Source organism: Centrocercus urophasianus, unplaced genomic scaffold, assembly GCF_019232065.1.
Source record: "Centrocercus urophasianus isolate 14NV4802_14NV808 unplaced genomic scaffold, USGS_Curo_1.0 seq_22, whole genome shotgun sequence".
Lineage (NCBI taxonomy): Eukaryota > Metazoa > Chordata > Aves > Galliformes > Phasianidae > Centrocercus > Centrocercus urophasianus.
In genome coordinates, this window is record NW_024884778.1 from 11,413,239 (window position 1) to 11,429,906 (window position 16,668).

General features: G+C 38.7%; 1 protein-coding gene across 4 annotated transcripts in view; it reads left to right on the forward strand.

The window, feature by feature from the left end:
• Positions 1-16,668, forward strand: part of TASOR (transcription activation suppressor) — a 28,116-nt gene that overhangs the window by 9,139 nt on the left and 2,309 nt on the right. For 3 of the 4 annotated variants that reach the window (XR_006169757.1, XM_042823812.1, XM_042823811.1), the window contains exons 6-20: positions 192-350; positions 838-965; positions 1,579-1,610; positions 2,298-2,403; positions 2,826-2,929; positions 3,026-3,129; positions 3,369-3,441; positions 3,634-3,708; positions 4,180-4,893; positions 6,463-6,902; positions 9,304-9,445; positions 13,429-14,372; positions 15,132-15,254; positions 15,760-15,919; positions 16,488-16,596. Coding sequence is in view for 3 of the 4 variants with exons in the window: in XM_042823812.1 (XP_042679746.1) it covers positions 192-350; positions 838-965; positions 1,579-1,610; positions 2,298-2,403; positions 2,826-2,929; positions 3,026-3,129; positions 3,369-3,441; positions 3,634-3,708; positions 4,180-4,893; positions 6,463-6,902; positions 9,304-9,445; positions 13,429-14,372; positions 15,132-15,254; positions 15,760-15,919; positions 16,488-16,596 (3,413 nt within the window). In the remaining variant the exon portion in view is untranslated. Of the gene's footprint in view, positions 1-191; positions 351-837; positions 966-1,578; positions 1,611-2,297; positions 2,404-2,825; positions 2,930-3,025; positions 3,130-3,368; positions 3,442-3,633; positions 3,709-4,179; positions 4,894-6,462; positions 6,903-9,303; positions 9,446-10,620; positions 10,674-13,290; positions 13,301-13,428; positions 14,373-15,131; positions 15,255-15,759; positions 15,920-16,487; positions 16,597-16,668 lie in introns of all 4 variants that reach the window. The other variant, XM_042823813.1, reaches the window with a different exon arrangement.

Genomic DNA, 16,668 nt, shown 5'->3' on the forward strand with positions numbered 1-16,668 from the left:
AGGGGAAGAAATATATATATATATATATATATATATATATATTTTTATTAAAGTATGGAAAGAATGTATTCTTACTAACATTTTTTTCAAAGCCTATTTTCTTTTGCTTGCTTTTACTTCCTGTTACATGTGGAATGCTTTGCCATTTTCAGGGAAGAGCTTATGTTTACAATTCTTCTGATTTATTACAGGGAAAAATGAAGAGTATATATGACCACATAGGTATGAAAGCAATGGAATCAACAGTAAAGAGTGCTTTAGATCCGACACCAAAGCATGAGTGTCATGTCTCAAAGAATGCACATAAAGTAACCTCCTTGCTGGCTTATCGAGCGTACGAACTTACTCAGGTAGTAGAAACTGAAGGATGTGTTACCTTACCTCAAAACTTGATTCAAACAAACCCCAGAATTATGGTTGTGAATTGCCTGAAGCATAGCTAATGCTGAACACCTAAATAGTTGTGTCTAATACTTTAACACTGCAATCTGGTTTGTGTGTATTCACTAGTAGCCCACAGCAGCCTGTGTTCAGTTACAGAACAGTATGTCAGTCTCTTCTCTTTCCTTTATATACACGTACCTGCTCTCAGACTTGATAGGAGAAGTCTCCTTGAGCGTAACTTCCAACTTTTTAGACGTGAAAGTTAATATTTGGCATAATGAATTTCAAGCTATTAATCTGTTTCCATTTCTTTACATATAGTTATTAGTATATTTTATGATACTCCTGTGAAACAGAATGCATCTTTCAGGGGAGAATGGTCACGAACTGTCAGTGTGTGGAATCTAGTTTACCAGATTTCTAATTTAATGCTGTGTTCTGTTCTTTTTCTAGTACTATTTTTATGAATATGGCTTTGATGAGATAAGGCGAAGACCCAGGCATGTCTGTCCTTATGCTGTTGTTTCTTTTACTTACAAAGATGAAATTGTGCAAGCACCGAAATTTCTGCCCCCATCAAGGTAAGCTAGGAAATGAATTTTTGTAAGGCTGCATACAACATGAATTCATAGCTTGCAGTAATCTAAACCAGTCCTAAATTATTAACGGTGTTGAAATGAAAGGATGTGTCCCAAGGAGTTACTGTACTGTTTCTAATGCAAAATGAGAGATGATTAACTGGTTTTATACATCAAGCTGGCTAGGAAGCAGTTCTGCTGCTCTTCTCATCTACCTAACCTTTACTAAGTGGAATCCACAAAGGAAGTTTAGTAGAATAAATGTAGAGTTGTAATGGTGTTCACTGCAATATCTTGTTTGGTATTCAAGAAAATGTTCTGTATGTTTTATCTCTGGACTCTTCACTGCTTGTGGAGTGACTGTCTATGTTGATTACAGATAGAATATAATACCTGTGCTGGTAGGAAGGCATCCAGTTGTGGGGACTGTAGCATTTAGTGTAACAGCAATTATCAGGTATCAGAGATAAGAGAATCTTTTGTAACGATAGCTTGAGTTTGAAGAGTGTATTATCAGTTTTACTATTTTAGACTGGTAGGGTATCCTTAGTATAAAATCTAGTATCCAGAAGCTTCTGTCTCAGGCTAGTAATTCAGTCTCCTTTCTTTTTGTTAGATCGAACAGCTTCAATCCAGATAGAAGTACAGGTAAGAATGAATTGAAATGTATTACTTTGTGATTGTAGGCATGGAAGGTAATGGCCATTTTTATCAAGCCAGAATGATTGCTTAGTTATGTTGAATGTGTGCCTAGCTTTTATTCTGTACTATAGTGATTGCTGGGATCTCTTACTAATATCAGATGATCTCACAGACTCCTCCTGGTGTATCTTTTCTTACCAGAATCAGAACTGAACAAAATCCAAAGCTGTTTTTTTTTTTTTCTTTTTCCTTTTTCCACTTTTAGTATGGCAGGAACATATCTTCTATTCACAGATCTGCTTTTCAAGGGTACTTCAAATAGTAGGATCCTCAACTGCCTTTTTTTTTTTTTTTACCATCATTCAGGCAAAACTTTCATATGTGTAAAAGTGGTTGGCAGTTAAGGTAAGGAAAGAGGATATCGTTGCACAGAGGCTGGTAACAAGGATGTGTTTGTATGGCCATGTACAGGTAACATACCAACCTGCTTTGCTCTGCTGAGATCAAGTCAAAACAAGATTGCAGAAGCTTTTCTGATTATCTTTTGACATTACTTAAGGTTTGCTCTGTTGTTAGCAGGAAGTTTCCCTAAAACAGCTTCAGGAGCATCAGCAATCACTTTACTGCCATTTCCTTTCAGTCCCTCCTAAGTGGTTTCACTTAGTGTTTCTTTTCGTTTCCGTCTTAATTTAGATAAATATAACTATACGTTATGGAGGGGACAGCTCTGGAATAAAGGCAAACTTTTATGCCATGTTTCCTTGAAGTCAGCAGTACGTGCTTTCCTTCCCTGCAAGCTGTGAGTATAATTGTTAAAGGAACAACAGTTTAAAAAATTGCTCTATTAACACTTGTTCTGATAGACTAAGCAGATTTCAGGCATATTCAGATGAAAAGTACACTGTGGCCAGACACTTCAAATATGTTAAACTAGATAGACTCCTGAGTCAGGAATGCCCAGAGCTGCTTTTAAGTTTGTTCTCACAACTCTTGTCAGCCTTTGGATTTTTCTTTGGTGTGTTTTTGTTATTTAAGTGACACGTACTCTTTTGAAGCAATGAACACCACTGGCTCACAGGGCAGCCTGAGGAACTGATTTTTACAAGTGTGTATTTGATCATTTCTTTTTTGCCAGTAAGGATTGGATTGTGGAGGTCAAAGAAGAGGAGACTTCAATTGTTTTATTTTTCCACAATCCAATTCCCCACCCTTTCTCTCTAGACCCGAGAAACTCGACCTGGAAAAAGCTGTGAGCATTGACCAATTGAAGAAGAAAATATCACCACTGTTGTTCTATAAAGAAACTTATGTAGGGGCAAAAGAAGGTAAATTGTTCTATATGAATCTTTTAAATGTTTACTGAATTTGAATTTTATTTTATTTTCTTCTTCTGACTTCTTTCTCCTCTCGTGCCGTGTCAGTGTTGAGAAATGGAATGTATAGTAGCCTTTATGAAGTCGTGGAGAAGTCCCGTTCTGGCAGTCACTTGGAGGGATTGCTTCAAAAGCTGGAAAAAGAGAAACTTGTAAGTGTAGCAGATTTTACTTTTCCCTTTTGAGAATCATTTCAGTAATTAGAGGCATCCTGGAAAATTTATGATCTTGTTGGTATTATGAAGCTGACGCTCTCCAAAACAGTGCTTATAGCACTTCTCCACCTATACTGGAGTTAAGCTCACAGGCAGTAAGAGTATTTGTAGTGAGAAAATGTCTTTGGTTGCTTGATGCAGTGTGCTTTTTTTTTTTTTTTTGGCCTTGAAAACAGGTTCTTGTAAAACCACTTATGGACAGAGGATTTCTTCTTCTTCTTTCTCCTTGGCAAATGGCATCCCCTTATGGTATGCATTTTCAGATTGGGTGGTTGAGGTGTGGGTGGGTGGGTGTGAGGGAGTGTTGGTTCTTCTGTGTTTGCTTGTGCAGGGCAGTGTTCCTTGTTTTGTTCATTTTTGTGGTGTTCCCTAGGGGTCGAGTTATCTTTGGAAGCACAGAAGGTCTTCTCATTCCCCACTACTCTTCTTTTCTCATTCTAGACCAACAAACTGGACGATCTCGCATGTTAAATGCATTGTTTTTGTTTCCAGAGCCCAGAGGTGTAACGAGCTCAGGTAAGTTTGTTCACTGCTGAGATTGTTGTCTATGGGCTCATTTAAATGTTTATATTCTGCTTAAGACTTAGTGATACATCGTGTCAGTGTAAACCAGGAAAAGCAATTTGTTATGGCCAAGGTGGTGGTTTCTTGCAGGGAGCTGTTGTGTCATAAATCTTGGTAAGCTTCTGGAGTGACCTTCTGTAAGGGATTATAAAGTGATTTAAAGTGAAAATGGTGAGTGTCTGGATTTGGGCTGCCACGAAGTGATGGAAGTGATCAGTTCACAATTATGAGCAGGTTGACTTTTAAGCAGGCTTTAAAAGTAGGTTACTTGACTTCCTTTCTGAGCTCTTGGGTTATTTCTCCAGTCGTTCCAAATTGTTTTTCATTAAGTATGCATAATACAGAATATTGCTAACCAGTAGTCATTTATTTATAGCTTTATGATTTGATTTTAATTGTGAATTCCCTTTTCTTTTATGGCAGCACAAAAAAGTGTTCCATGTGGAACACAGAAAAACTCTACTACTGTGACCTTGCACGAAAATCAGATCATTCCAGAATTCACGAAGTTTATTCAGTCTCTACATTTTGCTTTAATCCAGTCTCGTAAAGATGCTAGTGCTGATTTCAATACTGTTGTGGAAAAGTATATAAATGAGTATTTGAGAAGATGCCATAGTGGCTCTGGAAAATATAGAGAATTTGTCTTATATCGGTATGAATCACGGTTGGATGACAAAAAATTTCTTTATCCCGCTCCAAAAAATAAATCTCACATCGACAGCTGCTTGCAAAACTATATTTTCAGTTGTGCAGCATATCAGCTACCTGTTTCTAGAGCTAGGGAGCTGATGGAGGGAAATCGAAAGCATCAGCAGTTCAGTCCCATCTCAGATTATGAAGCTCTAGAAGAAGATTCTGAGTTTGGGAATGTGAAAAGTGGGAGAAGAATCCATGCAAAATACGAAGCAGCTGCTGCCAAGCGAAAGTTTCCTCATCTTGGGGATTATGATCCAGATAGACTCAAAGACCTCATTAACTTAATCCAGTGTAGGAAAAAAAATGTAGGTGGAGATTCTGATTCTGAGGACCTTAGAAATAAAAGTGGACTGAAAAGAAAACTGGAAAGACAGCCTGAAAATTTGCCAAAACACTTAAAAATGAGTGAATCTTCAGAGAACAACTGTCAATATGAAGGTAAGAAACATTTTGTTTGAAGTTACTCTTTAGGTATTGTAATGCACAGAACACCTGTGATTTAATCTTAGTAGATTTAATATTTGTGTAGTTTAATGTGTGATGCTAATAGAGATGTAGGGTACCTCTTCCTAGAAGACAGTTAAACAGGAAGGAAGACAAACTGACAGACTTCACCAGTTTGCTTAGCTATTTAACTGCCTGAGACTTTGCAGTATGGAGTGCTAAGCGCGCTTTGATACCCTAATGGCTCTGTCTGACTTCAGGCTTTGCTCTGATTCCTTATGGCTCCAATGCTCTGTATTAATAATCAGTAAATGTTGACTGATTGTAAGCTTGAGAATAGTTAAGTTTTGAAATAGGGACCAAGGAAACATCCTTACAGTTTTGAGACATAATTTCTTTTGTACATGACATCTATCTACATGCAAACCTCAGATAATTGCCTTTAATATTATATCAGCCCATAAGGTGTGCCCTTTGTCTGTTCCATTGGGCAGTGATACAGCCTGCTTCAGAAGACGGAGAGTTGGGAAGAAGTGTAGCATGAAGAAGAGAGGGGTGTGCACCAAGCTGCAGTTGTTGCGATGTTAGGATTGGTTTGGAAGATTAAGAGATTGAGTTTAGAGAGCAGTTTCCCTTTTGACAGGTGTGTGTAGATGGGGAAGACAGAGGGTGGACTAAATGCTAAATCACAGGATTCTAATTTGGAAGCACATGAAACTTGAGAGTCTTTGCACATTGTTATGTAACATCAGTGAATGCGTTTCCACCTGGCTGTAATCAAAACAGTGTCTGTTTAAAACTGAATTTTGACCTAACATTTGTCAGAGGTACCAAATAGAAACATCAGTGGTTTGAATTTCCATGTTTTTGTATATCCATGTAAGTAATGTGTCTTGCCAAAATAGTGCCTAAAAGTACTGAGAGCTAAGTGATTGAACATGATTGGATTTTTATTAGCTGAATAGCATTTAAATAATTTTGTATTTCTGTATGTGCTGAAATGAGCAAGAGGTTCATCAGATGCTTAAAGTTCTTTAGCTTGTCTTTTTCAAGGATGAATAAATACATGTGGTATGTGTTCCTTCCAGGGGGGGTGTAGAAGAACAGTAGCCCTGTTCTAAGGCTGTGTTTGGTAGGAATGGTAAACTTTTTAATCATGCTTCATCTAAGATAACTTGTGAGGTTAAAGATAAACACCTGTTTTTGGAGCAACTGCAGTAGGAAGAAATGAAGGAAATGTTTTGCTGAAACTAATCAGTGATGAAAGCCTTGTGATATTCTTCATCAAATACGCAGGTTGTGTGCTGGGAATTTTGTTTAAACATAAAATAGTGTCATATTGAATGACCTGAGAAAACAAAATTACTTACCTGGGGAGGCTGTTAGCTTTAGAAACCTCTATCAACATCTTCCTGTTTAAAAATTTTTATTAAGAAAATAAGTGTTTGCTGTATGAATTGTTGTTAATGAGTGAGACTGAGGGTATGTGTAGGTTTTTGGGGTGCGTGTGCCTGGTTTCAAGACTCAGTAATGATTGCTTTTCTCCTTTGCTCCCTCCCTAAGGGGGCAGAACCTCAGAGCCACCACAGACGGTTTTCTCCATTATTTCTGGTCTCGGTGGACACGATACTGACTTGAGACATCAGGACGCATCTGACCCTGCTGTTACTGACACACATGGCCTTGTTAAACTGCTTTTAGAAACAATAGCTAATTCAGGACACTCGGATTCATCGTTGGCACGGTCTGTAAATCAAGCTTTAAGACTAAATGCTGATGAAGTTGAAGAGGATGTGAGACAAAACTATGAATATGAATCCATTCCAGCACAGGACAAAGATGATCGTGAGCTTCCTGACGCTGCTCAGGCTGAACCTGTTAACTTTAAGGACCCTCAGAGCCCTGTGATGCTGGAGACTGATCCTGCTTGCTTACCCTTTGCTATCGATGTTGACCTGCGGTTTCCAGCCAGTGAAGTAGGCTTTGAACACACACTTGTAAAAGTAAGTGCAACTGGCAGTAGGTTAATGCTGTTAACAGATGTACTATTTTCCTAAGTATTATGAGAATGAATAACAAGACCTAATTTTTATATACATAAGAGCTAACTTTTCTGTGGAGAAGCCTTCCTTTTTGGTAGAACATACAAAAAAAAAAAAAAAAAAAAAGATATTTATTCCTCATTCTTTGTCTGTAATAAGATTATAGTTAAGAGGTTAAAAGCAGCCATGGTCAGTCTTCCTCACCTTATTTCCTAGTAGGTGTAATATGCTGCTGCTTTGGCAGTAGGAAGCAAAATTCATGTTGTTCTGTAGCTGACTGCTGTATATCAGTGTTTTTTCATGTTTGCTGAGACTAAAACCTTGCAATTGATTTTGGCTTCTGTAGTACTCAGGTGTTTTATTCTGGCTCTCACCTTGAGGGAGGCAGAGGCAGACAGAGAGGTGTCTGTGTGTGTGTGTATATTTTTAGCAAAAGGAACAGGTGAACTGTTGCTGTAATAGAGCTCAAATGCTGCTTTCCACCTTCCTCCTCCTAAGGGCTGGTTATTGATCTGACTAAGGCACTGGTATTTTCTGAACCTGTAACAAAGGTTCATTTGAGAGTTCTTTCTCTAGTTACTGCCTAGATGTTGCTTTTCCTGAGAATTGATTGTAAAGCATCAGGAGTCGCTTTTGCTTATGGACTCTCGCAGTAGTTTGAGCAGGCCATTAATGATTGCATACTATTTAGCTGTGGGGCTCAAAAATCCACTGATGGCAGCTCTGACATTGTTCAGTGTTCATAGCCATCCTTTGCTTATGTTCCTGTATTTTCCTTAACCTTGCAGACGTGACAGGTGGTTTGAGTGTGACAGCTTGTTTTGATTATGAAGTCTTTTTGCAGGCATTAAAGGAGCTTTTTTTGACCAGGCTCCTCTGGATCTAAGTCGAGTTCCTTTCCTTCAAAGCTTATGCTTTGAACTCTTCTCCCTTCTCCCACAAATCCAAACCAAAAAAGTAAGTAAATTGGTCAGAGACAGTATAGTTCCAAGACTTTCTTCGGCATATCTTGTTATAGGAAAGAAACTGAAAGAAGTTGAGCCACACTCTGATATTTAGAGTTGGTTGTGGATGTATCTTACACAAGCATAGCTGTATAAGGAAGTAGAACGAGAACTGTATTACATTTTAATAATAGCACTGTCTTCTGTTGGTAGAACAAATTGGCAAAATCAAGTCAGTTGTCCTGGTAAACTCAAGGTGCTTTATAGATTCTGGAGTGCTTTTAAAAATAGCCAAAAAATAAAGCAACAAAAACCCACACCACAATGGTAACAGCTTACCTTAGATAACTGTTTCTGTGGTTTGTGGTAGTGAACTTTCCTAGTGATGGAGCTTCAGGAAGTAATTCTTGCTGCATAACCATCAGCCCTTCATTTTAGTCCTTGCTCCAGTTTTGGGAGTTAGTGTTGGCCCAACTTTTCCGAAGCGTATTCCACTTCCTACTTTATAGGAGCAGACAGGAGAGTACCACTCACTTGTGAACACAAGTGAGAATCCCCCAATCCTTACCTTGCAGTCCTGTACTTTGGAGAAGGAGTTGTGCTTCTCTCTGGCGGTGTCTGGCAGAGACAAAAATGTGCGCAGTGGAGGATGCATCGTGGTTCTGCAGATACTGAAGTTGGTTGGGCAGTTGTCTTCTGCTGGGAGCAGAGTTTCTGCATGCCTAGTTCTCTTGATGTGCCTTCTTGGTGCAGTTGGGTGGAGAAGACGTGTTCCATGCATACTTCTCACAATACTGTGCAACTTCAGTTAGACACCCTTCCAAGAAAGCCTTGTGCTTAGGGATCAGAGTACCCCAGGTGTTCACATTTCTGTACAGAATGGTTGTTCTGTGGTCTCTGTTACTGATACTTCCACACAAAGCCCAGTTTCTTAATTGTGAACAAGGAAGAGTTTGTCCTACCTGTGTTTGTGCTCTTGCCTTTGACAGTCTGGAATGCTAGGTGAATTTGGTTTACTTACGAGTTTAATACTATTTGAAGATTCCTTTAGTCAGCTATCAACACAACAGCCTAAAAATGGTGAAGGAGTAGGTGTTCTTTTTTTCTTTTCTCTTCTTTTTCCCCTCCCCTCTTTTTGTTTCTTTCCCCTTCTTCCCACAACTTCTGTACTTTATGGCATGTGCTTATGACTGCCTTATTTACTTTTGGCATCTTTGCTGATGGTCTGTCACTGCCTTGGAAAGAATTGGACAGATAAATGAAATGCAGCAGTACCTGATGTCAGCATTTCTAACTTTGACTTGATTTGACCAACAGCAACATTTCCAGTGTGCTGGTGAACATGGGTCGTATCATTAGCTGTTCAGTAGATAAAGGCTTAATAAAACAGCTGTAAACTGAGAATTTGTATCTTCTAGGAAGCAAGCACTGGAAGTGTAAGTAGCTTTGAAGACTACAGTCCCTGTCCTAGTACACCTGTAGAACATGTTTATCGCAGGCATCACTCCAGCTCAAATAACACAGAGGTTGCAATGCCCTGGAGACTTATTCCAATTACGGGTAAGATGGCTTTAACTGTTACCTTGCTGCACATAGTGAAATATAACATATTCTGAGGGTTTGTACATTTCGTAGATCCCGTTCTTGGGGCACCTGTTGGTACACAGGCATGCAGATTTCTATGCAGTTGTTCCTGCTATTTGAATAATAAACAAATCTACTGGATGAGAACAGCCACTTGTGGAAAAGTACTTCTTTGGGTACAGTGATGTAGTTCAGAAATGTGAATGCCTGAGTACTTACGTGGTGAAGTACCTAACTGTTGGGAATTCTGCGTTTGAACTCAGTGTGTTTTGCTGAAGGATAGGATTGATGAATAATTGCAACTAGTAATCAGAAGTCATGAAAAATGTGTTATCCTTACAGAAAGCTGTCTACTTCTTACTGCATCACATGCTTCTAATAGAGGCGCCTTGAAGTCTTTGTATCTAAACATTTAAAACTTAAGATTATACAAGAAGCTTCTTGTTCTAGTTCTTGATGACTCAACAATACCAGGTCTTGGGAAAACATAAAATAATGGATTTTGAAGGGTGTGGAAACTGGCGTGTAGGAATAGACGAGAAGTTGTAGATTCAGGGCTATGAATTGAGGCCTCACGATTAAGCCCACACAGACTGTGTTAACTGCATTCTCTGAGTGAAAACATACTTCTTTCTCATCTCATTTGAGGGACCTGGAGATCTCTGACGCTTGTGATGTTCATCTGGTCATTAGCTCTGTGGCTTCTTCGTGTGCTTGGCTGAGAAGGGAGGAAAGCAAGGAAAATAGGATTCCTTCTACAGTATGCTTAGGCTTTTTAAAGAAATGATAGCTTGATGTTCTCTGTGTTTTCTTTAAGGGCTTGAGGGCTGTAAAATTGTTTGGATAGGCGGTTATTTCGTTTCCTGCCACTGGCTTGGCCACTGTGCGTATCGGCAGATGTGGTTATGGCTGCTGAGCTAGCTAGCACGTGAATACAGGATGTGGTTCTTGATGCTAGAGGGGTTCTTCTAGAAGAAATTTTCTTCAAGATCTTCTGAGAGGTGAAAGAGGTCGTCTTGAGCATGACTGGATTTGAGTTTCTTGAAATTAGCTCTCCCTGCAATAAGTATTGACTGGCTCTGTAATGTGATCTTGTAGAAGGTGCAGTATGCAAAGAAACTCTGCTAATGCTAACTGCTGCTCTCCTTCAGGAGGGATAGGAAAAGATCAGAAGGACCAGCTGGAAAAATATGAAGATAAACAGGTGAGAGAAGAGTATGTGCTGGGGGGATTCCGTATGTCATTACAGCCTGAACTACTGAGCAGCTTTTATTCTCACCTTAGATTGAATTTTCATCAGAAAGCAAGATCAGTAATGTGCTGTTCAGCAAGTGGTCCCTTTTTACTGAAGTACATCAAGAAAGCTATAGAAGGGTCAAAAAGCCTTTAGTGTTCCAGACAACTAGCACTTTTAATTGGGCATATATTTCTATTTAGTGTCTTCAAGAGGGCTTTGAAATCCCATTTTAGAAAATTGATATTCTGTAGTATAACTCAAAGGCAGGTTCATTTCTTTCTGAAACTGATGGCTTTCTAAAGCCAGAGGATGTATGTGTTGCTTTTTTTTTGGTTTGGTTTTATAGAAAGGAAGGTGTAGAAAGGAATTCAGAGAACATCAGTCTTCCTCTTTCATTCTTGCACAACGGCAGAAGAGCAAATTAGTGATCTCTCTGTTTTCTCTGTAAATAAAAGCATTTTGATACAGAGCTCATTGTTCAGCTGAACTTAATTCTAAGAACTCTTAATAGTTTGTGACTTGAGGTGTGAAGGGGGTTGTCTCGCATGTACCCTGACAGCGTCAGGAAGTGTTGAGGAGAGTTGTTCATGGGTTCCCAACTCATTTTGACTACTTCTGTATCATGTTACTGCACATTTCTTCATGACTGCATGATCCAAACTTCTGACAACAGCAAGCAAACCTCAGTCTTATTTTTGAAGGCTAACTTGTGCGTGTTTGAACTAATGCATCCTAACTTGACCTTGATTCAAACTGGGGGCTGTTCTTTGAGATGCTCAGCAAAAAATGGTATTTGCTCTTGCTTGTACCTTCTCTTGTAAGAAAAGATTAATACCTTAATAAATATTCTCAAAGTGAAGGCTTTTGATGACATTCATCTTAGATGCTAAAAAATAGGATGCTTTCTTTGTCATGTGTGTCTTGAATTTGATTTCAAAATAGACTCCAGAGTGGAGATGCTGTAGAAACGATCCTACTAAGCAGTGAAAAATCTGAGTCTTAGTCTGCAAGAACAGTAATAAGCTCTTAAACTGCTCTTTTTTCTAAGGTTGCTTTCTGGCAGGATTTTTTTCTTGTTTATTTCACATATTTGGTTACAGCGTATTACTGAGGAAGAATAAGAAGTCATAATTCGTGCTTTAAAAGCTGTTGAATTCTATATTTGTGTTTTACTACCTGCTGATGCATTTTTTTTTCCTGTGTGCATGGAGACCTGTGACCCAACGGTGTATGTCTCTGAAGGGCACTGCCTTCAGGAAATTCTAGTTCAGTCAAGGCAACTCTATTTTAAATTACAAAATAAATTTATACAAATACATTGGAGTGGTATTTATATCCAGCAGCATATCTTTCTGTTAGAAGATCTTTGCAGTTTCTTTACAGGTCTTAATCTCTTCCCTTTCTCCTTCTCTCCTGTCCTCCCCCCCTCTCCCTCTCTTTTTGTTTTTAAAGCAATATTTATTTCCAGAAAACTAAATAATAGCATTTGAAAAAAGCTAATCAGTCCAGTATGTGTTCTTAGTGTGCATCGTGAAGACTTTTTCCTAATCCCATTGTTACAGAAATTCTTAAATAAGCACGAGTGAATTATGTGTTTCTTCTTTCACTGGTAAAATTGGTTTGTAACTGCCTGTAACAAAATGTAAGATGTTACATGAAAATAGCACCAAATTTAAAGCTATAACAATTTCAAATCTTCCTGCTAAGAGTTCCTTATAATACTATTTCTTAATTACAGTAGTGTAGGTTGGTAAGTGTTCAGTAGCTCAAGTATCACATATATAGCCTCATATATATCATATATAGTAGCTTACATCTAACAAGCTCAAAGTGAGTTACTCTGTTAACATCATGATCTGATACTGAATTTCCCTAATTCTTCTAAACTAAACTGACATGTGTGAGGCAGAGGAAGGTGATGGCAGTGCCTTATACTGAGCCATGAGCGCTGTGGACTGTTAGAAGAAGAAGAAAAAATGAGCTCAATCCTTCTAACAACCACTGACAATTTGAGAGAAGTGCAGTTTCTGTTTACTTCTTGGAGAGAGAGCTGCCCCTTAAATGAGAGTGAGGAGGGGCAGATCCAGGCTCCTTCTGGTCACTCAGGTGCCCTGCTTGGGTTCGCCCTGCCTTCTCACCTGGTGCTCAACCATTGGCTTAGGCTGTGACCTGGCAGTTCTGCTGCAATATGCTGAAGTATGCTAAAGTCACAGAGCAACAGAAAACCAGGTTCAAATTGAAATTGCCTGATTTATATCTGTTCATAGTGTTTTTAAAGAAAATTAGAAATTTGCTTTGACTGGAAGGTTGAGCTTTGAAGGATGAAGGAAGAACATGTAGTTTTATTGATGAAGGAAATAAAATGGAACACTTCCGGTTTCTGTAGAGGTATGAAGTAACTGTGAGATGATGTTGACACCATGCAAAAGAGATCCTGCTAGTGGCAAATGTTTTCCTTTTAGATGTGGATGGGCTTCAGATTAGGGAGTGCATTTAACTTCTAAATCTGATTCCAAGTCAATTCCAGAAGAACACTAACTTTTAAAAATGGCTAATGCTGTTTTGGTTACTGCCTCTGCTACAGAAATCTCCTGGTTTTCCGCTTATAACTTTGTTAGATGTGAAGAAACAAAAACCAAAAGCCTGTATTTTTTAGGTTGTGCTGTATCTGCTGTCACTTTCCAACATGAGATGATGATGATGATTAACTCTTCCTGTATAGGTCTGAAATCACCAGAAGAACCGCTGGTGTGTTTACCACCAAAGGATGCCTTCCCTAGTGACCCCCGGCTAATAAATAGACAGAGAAGTTATGATTATCAGTTTCCATACTCTCCATTTTCAGACACACAAAAGAGGACAGCAGAAGATGGACTTTATGCAAGACAAGTGGAGAAACTTGAAGATGAATGTGAGCTAGCAGATCACCATTTTACAACACAGCATTCCATAAGTGCAATAGTAGAGACTGTAATATTAGAAGAATACAGTCTCTTTGTAAAAAAGATTCAGGAAATTTTGCAGGAAAAAAATATTTCTTATGTGAGTGGTATGTTCACACCAGTCATCTTGGGCCAAGAGAGGATAATGAGATTTTCTGAATATGTATGTTTACAGACATCAGAGGTTTCTGTGCAAGAATATGTAGAGACACTGAGTGAGAAAATGAAGAGTGTTGTTTTGTCCTCTTCGTGCACCAGACATACTCCATCAATTTACTGTAGTCCTGCATCAGCAGAAGTAGTTCAGAGTGCTGCACCAAAGCCTCCACCCAAGGTGTTACCTGTCTGCAGGGACTCTGACACGACGCTGTTAACAGAGCCGTCGTGTAACAGTGTGGTGGAAGATGTTGATTCTGTTGAGCAGCAGTCAGTGAGCTTGTCCATAGTGAAGGAAGAAGCAGAACACGTGAATGCTAAAGCAGAAGCTATGCTGACGTCTGATCAGACACCTTCCAGTGGTAATTGGATGGAGTCACCAGAAAAGACTCAGAAATCCCCAGAGAACTTAAACATTTCAAACCAACCAGCTCTTTCTGATTTTATCAGCCAGTTAAAACCTGAAGTTTTTAACAGTTTGGTTGAAATTATTAAAGATGTACAGAAAAACACTGTGAAATTTTATATTCATGAAGAGGAGGAAAGCATTCTCTGCAAAGAAATCAAGGTAAACGTGTTCCATTTCAGCCTCTCTGTAGTGTTTAAATAGAGTGGTGTAGCTTTCAAACCAGAATTTATAAAACTGGACTTGAAACAAAAGGGAGTCTAAAATTTGTTTCACAAAGGTTTGAATTGTTACAGTGAATGGCGAAAACAGGCTGCCCTGCCACAGTTCTTGTTTGAGGCTGTCAGAGTCTGTCTTGATTTGGCATTTACCTAATTCTTATTGTTTGAAAAGCAGAACTGGTTGGAGTTTGGGTCTTTGTGCAGGTGCAGCCAGAAGGGTTAGGCTTGTGGGAGGACGTTTTTGGAAAGAGTATGATGATATTTTCACGTATCCTTGCTAAGATGTTATGTGTGGTGGTGTGGGTGTTTTTTTTTTTTTTCCTTCTTTTTTTTCCCCCTTTGGTTAATTGTCCGGGTAGCTTTAGAGATTGCTGTTATTCTGCATTTAAATGTGCAAGATGGAAGTTGAAGTCATAAAAATTCATGTTTTCTTGAAACTTCATGCAGTCTTAATAGACTGTCAGCTTGTCAGCTGGCCACATCCGTGCTACTCTGTAAGACTGACCTACCTGCTAAAGCAGCCCGTTTCTGTGTTGCGGCATCCTTCTGCTTAATGCATCAGAAAGACAAAAATAGTTGTCTCTCTGGAATTCATTTGAATGGGAAACTTATTAATGTTGTCATCTTCTGGAGAATGCTTTGGCTTAATGAGATTTTCCCTTTCTTTTTTTCCCCCCGCTATCTCCTTCTGTGGTGTCAGGAGTATCTTACTAAGTTAGGTAATACAGAGTGCCATCCAGAACAGTTCCTAAAAAGAAGAGCTGCTTTAGATAAACTGTTGATAATTATTCAAAATGAAGACATCGACAACCTCATCCATAAGGTACTTCACATAAGTAAATGTGTACCACAGAAAACAACTGTCAAAGCATAGCCAGAAGAACTCACTGTGAGCAAGGCTACTCTCTTAATATTTAAACAACAGTCTGATTAGCTGCCTTTTCAAAGAAACAAAATTGTGGTTGTGTCCAGTCCTATTAGATCACATACCCATAACTACTTCTAACTGCACATTGTTGGTGATGAATACTTCTGGTGCATTTTAGCAATTAGTACTTTTTCCTAGTCCTTGTTAAGTTCTGTTGAGGCTCCAGTAGTTCTGTTTCTAGTTCTCTACTGCTGTAACAGCAAGCGAAGGCAGCTGTTAAAGTGACATTAGGTATCCCTGAACCAACACCTGTAATGTTTTTGGGAGCACCCCCTAAAGCAAGAGATTAAAAATAATTTTTAGATATGTTTTAAAGTTTGACAAGAAGATTCTTCATCTATTTTTTAGCTGCAGTCTTTGTTTTCTTTTCCCTTGTGTACCTCTTTGGATTTTTAAACAGGTACCAGGCTTAGTAACTTTGAAGAAGCTTTCTTGTGTCAGCTTTGCGGGTGTCGATAGTTTGGACGATGTGAAAAATCACACTTACAATGAACTCTTCATGTCGGGTGGCTTTGTTGTGTCAGATGAATCTGTCCTTAATCCAGAGAGCATCACAACAGGTAAGTGTGATGCTTTCTGGAGCTATAAAAACACAGAACTCTAAAGATATGAGAAAACTGTCTTACTCAGAGATGATGTGAATTTTTTGGAGAACCTGAATCTCTCACTGGCCTGTCTGGAGAATGTGTGAACATGGAGATCTTGGCTGTTGAAGTTTGTCTACTATGTATACAAGGCCTTTTATTCCTTACTCAGAACCATGAATAATGTGGTAAAAAAGTTACTGGAAATCTGTGTTCTTTCAAATTTTCTATATCTGAAATTGAATATTTATCTTTAGTTACCAGATCTCATGGATATTTTAAGAAGGCAGATCATGCTGACTGAATCAGCTGTTTTGAAAGCAGATACCACTGCTAGGCTTCGAAGCAAAACCTCTCTGCTTTAGAATATTTTTGTTGGCTAATCATCTAGGAATAAAACCTAAAGTATTGGGGCAGTGCTCATAGTTGTGTAACTGCTTTGGTGAAAACTCAAAAAAGCAAAATATCTCTCCCCTTTTATGTATATGTTGAAATAGTGTTTTTCAGTTTGCTGATTGTGAAATTTATCTTATCTCCTGAACAGATAAACTAAAACAGTTCTTACAGTTTCTGGAGGATCTCAGTACCCCAGATGGAAAATGGCACTGGAAAGTCCACTGCAAAATGCAAAAAAAACTTAAAGAGCTGGGGAGGTAAGCAGTGATCTTTCATACAGTTGCTAAAATCTTCAGCTTTAGTTACGCTCTCAAAATCTCAGTGAAGTA